Here is a 12,418-nt window from a genome sequence, read left to right as displayed (position 1 = left end):
ATTAACTCTTTCGGGCAGCAAATTAAAACAAGTAAAACAGACTGGTTATTATGTTTTATATTGTACATACCCATTTTTATCTCATCATGTCACATGTCGCCTCGAGTACACTTTAAGAGGTGGATTGTGTCATTGTTATGCAGCTCTAAGTTTTAAGCCCCTCCCACACTTCTCATTGGCTGAGCTGATTAAATAGGACATTATGGATTCACCATACACAGTGCTGGGCCAGAAGCACAGAATTGTTCAGGGTGTCAGGCAGCATAACATGGCTGTAGTGTGACAGTCTTCTTTCTCTCTTGTCTTCCAGCAAAGAGCGATCCATGCCTGTGGCCCCCGGTGCCTCCGGGCCCACCAGGGAAGCCTGGTCCAAGGGCCCCTCCTACGAGGACCTGTACAGGCAGGATGTGGTCATCAGCATGGAGGAGCAGGAAAACTCGCAGAGACAAGCCACCGATGCCAAACTGGTCAAAGAGAGGCCCATCTGGCTGCGAGAGAGCACCGTGCAGGGCGGGGCCTACGCTGACTCCGGAGACCTCAAAGATGGTGAGAGGAGGAGTCAAATCATAATATACCAAAATTACAGTTCTGGCTCAGATTCTGCAGCAGCTGTGTAGCTATGGCTGGTCCTGACTATACACTGTACCCAGAGGGAGGGGCAGGGCAGCCCCCAGGTATGATGCAGGTATAGCTGGTCCTGTCTATACACTGTACCCAGAGGGAGGGGCAGCCTCCAGGTAAGATGCAGGTATAGCTGGTCCTGACTATACACTGTACCCAGAGGGAGGGGCAGGGCAGCCTCTGGTAAGATGCAGGTATAGCTGGTCCTGACTATACACTGTACCCAGGGGGGGGGGGGGGGGGGCAGGGCAGCCTCCAGGTAAGATGCAGGAATAGCTGGTCCTGACTATACACTGTACCCAGAGGGGAGGGGCAGGGCAGGCTCCAGGTAAGATGCAGGTATAGCTGGTCCTGACTATACACTGTACCCAGAGGGAGGGGCAGGGCAGCCTCCAGGTAAGATGCAGGTATAGCTGCTCCTGACTATACACTGTACCCAGAGGGAGGGGCAGGGCAGCCTCCAGGTAAGATGCAGGTGCAGTCAGACTCTAAAGCTATTTTGGGTATAGCTGATCAATTTTTTTTTTTTTACATATTTATTCATGGGGGGGGGGGGGTTAAAACACATTTATTTTTTAGCTTTTTGCTGTGAGAAGATTTGAAGTTTCACTTTAAGGCTTGGTGCACACCAGAGGAGTTTTTCTGAGCGTTTTGAGTTTTTAAATCTGCTGCTAATGTTATCCTATGTGTCTGTGCACACTGGAGCAAGGAGGTTTTGTAAAAAACCTCATAGCATTACATTGGGAAGAGCTTTTTAGAGGTTTCAAAAGCTCTTCCCAATGTAATGCTATGGTTTTGTTTTTTTTACAAAACCTCACTGCTCCAGTGTGCACAGACACATAGGATAACATTAGCAGCAGATTTAAAAACTCAAAACGCTCAGAAAAACTCCACTGGTGTGCCCCAGGCCTAACTTCTGATTTTCCTTCTCAGTAACTGTATTTCTGTATTTCTAGGACTGGGTGCAGAAGGGTTCCATGACCAGGAGGAAGGCCGTCCAATGGCAGACGACGATGAAGAAGTCATGCAGGCGCTGCTGAAACACGAGAAGAAGACCGCAGCTGCCGCCGTCGGAGGCTCCGCAGCTCCAGCAGCGAACGCCATCGCAGGCAGCGATTCCGACAGCGACACCAGCGAGTCGGACCAGGACAGCCCCGCCCCCCGACAGCCCATAGCGGCGTCCCGTCACTTCGGTGATGATGATGATGACGATGATGAGTTTGAGGAGGTGGCGGCTGACCTGAACGTGAGTGTTGGGGGGAGGAGCTACAAGTACACGGAGGTGAGTCAGCGCCCGGAGCTGGTGGCTATGATGACGCCTCTGGAGAAAGAAGCCTACATTGAGATGGGACAGAGAATGTTCGAGGACATGTACGACTGAGCCTCATCCACTATCGCCACATGTCACGGTTGGGTGCCGCCATGTTACAAAATGGCCGCCATCCCTGGGTATCAATCACCATATCTCTGCCGGAGCTGATCTGCCATGACCGCTGCTCCTCCTCCAGATTCTTCCAAGACTCCCTGTCTGTCCAACACGTCACAGCAGCCTCCAGACAAACGTGTCAGCTTGATTTTATTTCCTTTTGTGTTTTATTAAGTTCCCAGCAGAGATGGACAGTTCTTTTGAGATGGACTGTTCCTGCAGGATCACATGATCAGATTATCACGTGACTCATTTGTACTTCTTTCATTGGCCGTACATGACATGGGAGTCGGAATCAGAGAAGTGCAATTCAGTCAACCTGATAAATCGATCATTTTGATTCCTCTCGCAGGTAATAATCCGCCTGGAGAATGGAGCGCCTCTAGTGGTGAGCATAGAGAAATTTTATTTCTTTTTTTAAGGGGAATGCATCGTGATTTTATTTGTTGTCATTCATTGGAATTACTATTAAAATATGTTTCAGAATATGCGTATAGTTGTTAAACTGCCGCTTATAGTGTAACTCCAGAGCATTTACTGTTTGCAGTGAAGATGATCTGTGCCAGGCTGGTGTGGTTGGGTTATATCTTGCCTCACTTCCTGTGACCGCACCATGACAGGAAGTGAGGTCACTTCCAAACTGTTTAGCTGTCACTAGAAGTGGATTTGGGTATAAATCTTCCAGGGACGTTTGCCTAAGGAGTCATTGGCGCTCATTTTATCTCATTTCCTCTTTACACTGACAGGAAGTGATGCATTATGGGAGTAACTTCCTGTGCACTCGGTGAACTCCTGCAATCTCAGGCCTACGTAGAATAGAGGCCCTGAACTCTGAGTTTGAGCTCAGCCCTGCCTCTTCCTGCTGTCCATAAACCAATGAGAGCATCGCTCTAGCCGGCTGAAGGGCTGTCACTGGTTTGTGGATATCAGGAAGAGGAGGAGCTTCAAGTCAGAGAACTCAGGGCCTCTGTTCAGTGTGGACATGAGATTAGAGGCTGTGAGGTCACAGGAAGTGTTCTACAGAATATTAAAAGACAACTGTAGTGAGAAGAAAATGGAGGCTGCCATATTTATTTCCTTTTAAACAATACCAGTTGGCAGGCAGCCATGGCGATCTGTTTGGCTGCAGTAGTGTCTTAATCACACCAGAAACAAGCATGCAGCCAATCTTGTCAGATCTGACAATAATGTTAGAAATACATAATCTGCTGAATGCTTTTTTATGGCCTGTAGATAAATATATTAGAGGCAGAGGATCAGCAGGACAGCCAGGCAGCTGGTATTGCTTTTAAATGAAATAAATATGGCATTATATATATATAGATATATACAGTACAGACCAAAAGTTTGGCCACACCTTCTCATTCAGAGTTTTCTTTATTTTCATGACTATGAACATTGTAGATTCACACTGAAGGCATCCAAACTATGAATTACCACATGTGGAAGTATAGTACATAACCACAAAGTGTGACACAACTGAAAATATGTCATATTCTAGGTTCTTCAAAGTAGCCACCTTTTGCTTTGATTACTGCTTTGCACACTCTTGATGAGCTTACAGAGGTAGTCACCTGAAATGGTCTTCCAACAGTCTTGAAGGAGTTCCCAGAGAGGCTTAGCACTTGTTGGGCCTTTTGCCGTCACTCTGCGGTCCAGCTCACCCCAAACCATCTCGATTGGGTTCAGGTCTGGTGACTGTGGAGGCCAGGTCATCTGGCGCAGCACCCCATCACTCTCCTTCCTGGTCAAATAGCCCTTACACAGCCTGGAGGTGTGTTTGGGGTCATTGTCCTGTTGAAAAATAAATGATGGTCCAACTAAATGCAAACCAGATGGAATAGCATGCCGCTGCAAGATGCTGTGGTGGCCATGCTGGATCAGTATGCCTTCAATTTTGAAAAAATCCTCAACCGTGTCACCAGCAAAGCGCCCCCACACGATCACACCTCCTCCATGCTTCACGGTGGGCACCAGGCATGTAGAGTCAATCTGTTCACCTTTTCTGTGTCACACAAAGACGGCGGTTGGAACCAAAAATCTCAAATTTGGACTCATCAGACCAAAGCCCAGATTTCCACTGGTCTAATGTCCATTCCTTGTGTTCTTTAGCCCAAACAAGTCCAAGATATAGTTCCTTGCAGGAAAGAACAGGGCAAGATGGCTGCTGGTGACATGTGACTAAGCACAGCATTGTACAAGCAGTTCCTCCAAGATGGCCGCCGGTGACATGTGACTAATCACAGCAATGTACAAGCAGTTCCTCCAAGATGGCCGCCGGTGACATGTGACTAATCACAGCAATGTACAAGCAGTTCCTCCAAGATGGCCGCCGGTGACATGTGACTAATCACAGCAATGTACAAGCAGTTCCTCCAAGATGGCCGCTGATAAGGGAATGTGATAGGGAATCTGGATGTGTGTTCAGCACCTCCCCTCTGCTGTATGTATCTTATTCTACAGATGTTATATAAACATGAAAGTATCTATTATATATAATTTCACAATAGAAAAACAAAAAAAGGAAACCTGAAGAATAAAAAAAAAAAAAGTTTCACTTACCTGGTGCTTCTGCCCGCCCCCTGCAGCCGCTCTGTGCCCACGCCGTTACCATGCGATCCTGCTTATATGTGACGTGTATCGGGGACTATTTTCAGAGTCAATGTTTTACGCTTAAACTGATATCAATAGGCCTCAAAACCCCCTGCCTGTATTTTTTTGTCTTTTCTTTTATGTGATTGGCTCACAGTCATCACAGGGACAGGAGACAATGAATTAGGCTCCTGAGCATCTGACGGAACCCTGCTGTCATAGCGACAGGAGAGCGGCACGATCGGCAGTAGTGTGCGCCACGGAAATCGAAATCTACGCCCTGGCAGAGGTAACTGGTCCCAAACAGGGTATAGATATCAATTAGTGCGGTCTGGAAGCGGTTAAAGACTTTCTGCACAGCAGAGGTCACACTGGGACCAGGAGTGGCTGTATTGGGTAGTGCTGACATGTTTCAGGCACTGAGAGCTGAGTGGGGAGGGGTTTAGGTGGAGATCACCGAATGCCCCACCAGTGCAGAGCTGATCAGACGAGTGAATGATGGATCAGATGTATGAAGACAGCTGCAGAGTGTGCTGGTGTAAATCACCACCCAATCATTATCGAACACGGTAAATCCAGCGCTGGAGACTTGGGCGCAACAGCGCAGGAGACTTGGGCGCAGCCGGCGCCACCATAGGCCGTAATAGGAACTACGGCTATCGCAGGCACATGGAGTAACTTCAGCGCCGTCAGAAGACGGATCTGAAGTTGCTTTTAAAACAATAATTCGGCTTCCAGCTATTGCTGGAAGCCGAATTATTTCATTCCCCCACTATCCATGTCGGCCTGGAGGGGGAATAGTAATTAACACGGCCCGGACTTGTGCGGCAGCAGGATTAGCCATATACTGGCTGTGTCCTGCGCCCAAGTCTCCGGCGCCGTTCTCTCTCGTACGCATCATTATCTGACAGCTGAATCCTGATTGGCCACTATGAGCAGTTGCTCCAGTCTGTGTAGCTTGTGGCATTCTGTCTGCGTAGCGTGGCAGGGCTGTGTGAATCCCAAGGACGGCTGGGCTGAATTGCCAGTATCTTGGCAGGACAAATATTTCTGCAGCTTTTTTTCTGGAGTTTGGATGAAAGCTTTTCTAGCTGTTGTATTATAATGCACAATCTCTGCACCTGGGACTTTACTGACAGTTCTCTCCACCTGTGTTTCCATAAGGCCCTCTTTTTAAAGGGAACCCAAGGCTAGAGGGATATTGAGGCTGCCATATTTATTTCCTTGTAAACCATGCCGGTTGCCTGGCAGCCCTGCTGATCATCTGGCATAAGTAGTGTCTGAGTCAAAACCCTTTAATAAGCATATGGCTAATCCAGTAACACCTGAGTCAGAGTACCTAATCTGCATATGCTTGATCAGGGTCTATGGCTAAAAGTATTAGAGACACCGGGCCAGGAGGACTGCCAGGAAACTGGTATTGTTTAAAAGGAAATAAATATGGCAGTCTCTATAATGCCTCTCACCTCGGGTATCCTTTAAATGACATTCCAGATGTCTCTTGGGGACTCTGGTGGGGAGATCTCTGCAGTTTTAAGTTCCCAGCTCTGCCCACCAGCCATACTCATTACCAGGGGCTCCCGATGCTGAATAATTCATTGTGATGGAGGTAGGAGGAGGTAGGGTGAAGCCAGGCAGACCCCACATGTACCGAGTATTACAGGGTAACAGACACGGTGTACATTGTCACTTTTATTTCCTTGTTTTTATCTGTTATGTTTTGCCGGTTTCTCTTTTTTGCTTGAATAAAGTTGTTTTTTTAGTACAAGTCATGTGATATCACTGGTTTTCTTATATGTTCTGCTTTACACAACTATATTTCACAGGATACCACTGATCTGTAGATATACTGTATCCTATTACATTGTTATAATGTACAGCAGTGACAACACTGTTCTCCAGATATGCTATGTTTTATAGAGAAGTGACAACTGCTCTCCAGATATAATATACAGGAGTGACATCACTGTTCTCCAGATGTTATAGTGTACAAGAGTGACATCACCGCTCTCCAGATGTTATATTATACAGGAGTGACATCACCGCTCTCCAGATGTTATATTGTACAAGAGTGACATCACCGCTCTCCAGATGTTATATTATACAGGAGTGACATCACTGCTCTCTAGATGTATTACACAGGAGTGACATCACTGCTCTCTAGATGTATTACACAGGAGTGACATCACTGCTCTCCAGATGTATTACACAGGAGTGACATCACTGCCCTCCAGATATAATATACAGGAGTGACATCACTGCTCTCCAGATGTTATATTATACAGGAGTGTCTTCACTGCTCTCCAGATGTTATATTATACAGGAGTGACATCACTGCTCTCCAGATGTTATATTATACAGGAGTGACATCACTGCTCTCCAGATGTTATATTATACAGGAGTGACATCACTGCCCTCCAGATATAATATACAGGAGTGACATCACTGCTCTCCAGATGTTATAATATACAGGAGTGACATCACTGCTCTCCAGATGTTATATTATACAGGAGTGACATCACTGCTCTCCAGATGTTATATTATACAGGAGTGACATCACTGCTCTCCAGATGTTATATTATACAGGAGTGACATCACTGCTCTCCAGATGTTATATTATACAGGAGTGACATCACTGCCCTCCAGATATAATATACAGGAGTGACATCACTGCTCTCCAGATGTTATATTATACAGGAGTGACATCACTGCTCTCCAGATGTTATATTATACAGGAGTGACATCACTGCTCTCCAGATGTTATATTATACAGGAGTGACATCACTGCCATCCAGATATAATATACAGGAGTGACATCACTGCTCTCCAGATGTTATATTATACAGGAGTGACATCACTGCTCTCCAGATGTTATATTATACAGGAGTGACATCACTGCTCTCCAGGTGTTATATTATACAGGAGTGACATCACTGCTCTCCAGATGTTATATTGTACAGGAGTGACATCACTGCTCTCCAGGTGTTATATTATACAGGAGTGACATCACCGCTCTCCAGATGTTATATTGTACAGGAGTGACATCACTGTTCTCCAGATGTATTACACAGGAGTGACATCACTGCCCTCCAGATATAATATACAGGAGGGACATCACTTCTCTCCAGATATTATACAGGAGTGACATCACTGCTCTCCAGATGTTATATTGTACAGGAGTGACATCACCGCTCTCCAGATGTATTATACAGGAGTGACATCACTGCCCTCCAGATATAATATACAGGAGTGACATCACTGCTCTCCAGATGTTATATTATACAGGAGTGACATCACTGCTCTCCAGATGTTATATTGTACAAGAGTGACATCACTGCTCTCCAGATGTTATATTGTACAAGAGTGACATCACTGCTCTCCAGATGTTATATTGTACAAGAGTGACATCACTGCTCTCCAGATGTTATATTGTACAAGAGTGACATCACTGCTCTCCAGATGTTATATTATACAGGAGTGACATCACTGCTCTCCAGATGTTATATTATACAGGAGTGACATCACTGCTCTCCAGATGTTATATTGTACAGGAGTGACATCACTGCTCTCCAGATGTATTATACTGGAGTGACATCACTGCCCTCCAGATATAATATACAGGAGTGACATCACCGCTCTCCAACTATAATATACACCAGTGACATCACTGCTCTCCAGATATAATATACAGGAGTGACATCACTGCTCTCCAGATGTTATAGTGTACAAGAGTGACATGACCGCTCTCCAGATGCTATATTATACAGGAGTGACATCACTGCTCTCCAGATGTTATATTGTACAGGAGTGACATCACTGCCCTCCAGATATAATATACAGGAGTGACATCACTGCTCTCCAGCTATAATATACACCAGTGACATCACTGCTCTCCAGGTATAATATACACCAGTGACATCACTGCTCTCCAGGTATAATATACACCAGTGACATCACCGCTCTCCAGGTATAATATACACCAGTGACATCACCGCTCTCCAGGTATGATATACACCAGTGACATCACCGCTTTCCAGCTATACTATACACCAGTGACATCACCGCTCTCCAGGTATAATATACACCAGTGACATTACCGCTCTCCAGCTATAATATACACCAGTGACATCACTGCTCTCCAGGTATAATATACACCAGTGACATCACTGCTCTCCAGGTATGATATACACCAGTGACATCACTGCTCTCCAGGTATAATATACACCAGTGACATCACTGCTCTCCAGGTATAATATACACCAGTGACATCACTGCTCTCCAGGTATAATATACACCAGTGACATCACCGCTCTCCAGGTATGATATACACCAGTGACATCACCGCTTTCCAGCTATACTATACACCAGTGACATCACTGGTCTCCAGGTATAATATACACCAGTGACATCACTGCTCTCCAGGTATAATATACACCAGTGACATCACCGCTCTCCAGGTATAATATACACCAGTGACATCACCGCTCTCCAGGTATAATATACACCAGTGACATTACCGCTCTCCAGGTATAATATACACCAGTGACATTACCGCTCTCCAACTATAATATACACCAGTGACATCACTGCTCTCCAGGTATAATATACACCAGTGACATCACTGCTCTCCAGGTATGATATACACCAGTGACATCACTGCTCTCCAGGTATAATATACACCAGTGACATCACTGCTCTCCAGGTATAATATACACCAGTGACATCACTGCTCTCCAGGTATGATATACACCGGTGACATCACCGCTCTCCAGGTATAATATACACCAGTGACATCACTGCTCTCCAGGTATAGTATACACCAGTGACATCACTGCTCTCCAGGTATAATATACACCAGTGACATCACCGCTCTCCAGCTATACTATACACCAGTGACATCACTGCTCTCCAGGTATAATATACACCAGTGACATCACTGCTCTCCAGGTTTAATATACACCAGTGACATCACTGCTCTCCAGGTATAATATACACCAGTGACATCACTGCTCTCCAGGTATAATATACACCAGTGACATCACTGCTCTCCAGGTATGATATACACCAGTGACATCACTGCTCTCCAGGTATAATATACACCAGTGACATCCCTGCTCTCCAGGTATGATATACACCAGTGACATCACCGCTCTCCAGGTATAATATACACCAGTGACATTACCGCTCTCCAGGTATAATATACACCAGTGACATCACTGCTCTCCAGGTATAGTATACACCAGTGACATCACTGCTCTCCAGGTATAATATACACCAGTGACATCACCGCTCTCCAGCTATACTATACACCAGTGACATCACTGGTCTCCAGGTATAATATACACCAGTGACATCACTGCTCTCCAGGTATGATATACACCAGTGACATCACTGCTCTCCAGGTATAATATACACCAGTGACATCACCGCTCTCCAGGTTTAATATACACCAGTGACATCACTGCTCTCCAGGTATAATATACACCAGTGACATCACTGCTCTCCAGGTATAGTATACACCAGTGACATCACTGCTCTCCAGGTATGATATACACCAGTGACATCACCGCTCTCCAGGTATAATATACACCAGTGACATCACTGCTCTCCAGGTATAATATACACCAGTGACATCACTGCTCTCCAGGTATAATATACACCAGTGACATCACCGCTCTCCAGCTATACTATACACCAGTGACATCACTGGTCTCCAGGTATAATATACACCAGTGACATCACTGCTCTCCAGGTATAATATACACCAGTGACATCACTGCTCTCCAGGTATGATATACACCAGTGACATCACCGCTCTCCAGGTATAATATACACCAGTGACATCACTGCTCTCCAGGTATAATATACACCAGTGACATCCCTGCTCTCCAGGTATAATATACACCAGTGACATCCCTGTCCTGCATATTTGCTGTTTTGGACAGGGGTGACCTCTCTGATCTCCGGGTATTTGGTCTATCACATGTCAGACATACCTGCTCTCCGCACACAGACTGTTATGTATCGGTTGTAGTCTGGGCTCTCTCTGTGCCGGGGGTTTATATAATGAGCGTGTGGCTGAGAAGGATTTGATGAGGGAGCAGTTCTGCTGATGTTGATGGAAGTTGTGATATAAATAATAATAATGATTACAATACAGCAGTTCTGTCTCTAGGAAGCAGCGAGGATCTCCTCATCTCTTCCCATTAATGATTGATGAGGGGAATGGAGCGGTACTCGCCTCGGGGCTATCCCGCTGCACAGTGCCACGTAATGTATATCCTGGAGATGCTGCTGATAGATGTGACAATCACAGGGGAGAGGGGGATTCTGGGCCGTGATCTGTGACTCGCAGGACAAACACACACATAATGCTGGGAACAGCAGCTGCTGAGGGGAGGGGTCAGTTGCCTTACAAGTAATCACTACAGCGCACCTGGAGGGACATGGTGAGATAAACATCTACACATGTAGTACTAGCTCTGCTAAGAAAAGTGTGCAAACATAATCTATATTCTGGAAATGCTGCTGAGAGATGAAGAGTGACAATCACAGGGGAGAGGGGGATTCTGGGCCGCGATCTGTGACTCGCAGGACAAACACACACATAATGCTGGGAACAGCAGCTGCTGAGGGGAGGGGTCAGTTGCCATACAAGTAATCACTACAGCGCACCTGAAGGGACATGGTGAGATAAACATCTACACATGTAGTACTAGCTCTGCTAAGAAAAGTGTGCAAACAATCTATTATCTGGAAATGCTGCTGATAGATAAAGAGTGACAATCACAGGGGAGAGGGGGATTCTGGGCCGCGATCTTTGACTCCCATGACAAACGCACACACATAACGGTCGGAACAGCAGCTGCTTTGGTCAGTTGTCATACAAGCAATCAGTAAAGTGCACCTGAAGGGACATGATGAGATAAACATATACACATATAGTACTAGCACTATTAAGAAATTACCTCAAGTCCCTTTCTATTTTCCAGTACAGCAAGAGTTAAAAAAAAAAGTACGTTGTTATCTGTGCAAAAGAGCTTGTTGAACAGCTTGTCAAATTCAGCCAGGTTTCCTGAAAAGTAAATAGAAGTTAAAAGACTGTCAGGGAGAAAACAAATAAGATTTTAGTGCAGAAACTATCAAAGGGTTATTACTTCTGCTTTTTTTTCAGCTTAAAATACAGAGTGTGGATTCTAAACTGCAGTTGTGATATCAGGTGCAAGGTTATAAATAAAGCTTTATAACTAAAAAAAAAAAAAAAATTCTCCTCATGTTTCTATTTATCATACATACTACAGATACATATTATTATCTCATAAGTTTATTTTCATTCAGGTTCACATTAACACTCTTTACTCAAAACACACAACAAGCTGAATCTCGTGTAGTGTAACTGACGTGTAGTGTAACAAACTAATCTGTTCAAACGGAAATCAGATCAGTTTTTACAGGATCGGTTTTTCATTTGGTACAGTGTGAACCCATGAGTCGGGTCATTTCCGCGCCTGCACGGCCAAGCGCCTGATTTGGACACCGCCATATTTTATTTATTGTATTTATAAAGCGCCAACATATTACGCAGCGCTGGACATTCGTTTAGGTTACAGACAATATTTAGGGGTGACATACAGCAATATGACAATACAGGAATACAAGAAAAACCAGATCACACAGCACAGTATGAGTACAAGGTAATGCTTAGTCACTGGATGGAGCATGGAGATCACACAGCACAGTATGAGTACAAGGTAATGCTTAGTCACTGGAGGGGAGCAT

General features: G+C 45.2%; 1 protein-coding gene across 1 annotated transcript in view; it reads left to right on the top strand.

Moving 5' to 3' along the window:
• The window catches only part of GTF2E1 (general transcription factor IIE subunit 1), a 39,817-nt gene extending 33,410 nt beyond the window's left edge, over window positions 1-6,407 (top strand). The window contains exons 4-5 of the mRNA XM_068270959.1: window positions 311-546; window positions 1,578-6,407. Of these exons, the coding sequence (XP_068127060.1) occupies window positions 311-546; window positions 1,578-2,002 (661 nt within the window). The 3' untranslated portion in view covers window positions 2,003-6,407. The remainder of the gene's footprint in view (window positions 1-310; window positions 547-1,577) is intronic.
• Window positions 6,408-12,418: the final 6,011 nt, after the last annotated feature.

The sequence above is a fragment of the Hyperolius riggenbachi genome, chromosome 2 (assembly GCF_040937935.1).
Source record: "Hyperolius riggenbachi isolate aHypRig1 chromosome 2, aHypRig1.pri, whole genome shotgun sequence".
In the NCBI taxonomy this organism is placed as follows: domain Eukaryota; kingdom Metazoa; phylum Chordata; class Amphibia; order Anura; family Hyperoliidae; genus Hyperolius; species Hyperolius riggenbachi.
This window is presented reverse-complemented; position numbering and strand designations above follow the sequence as displayed.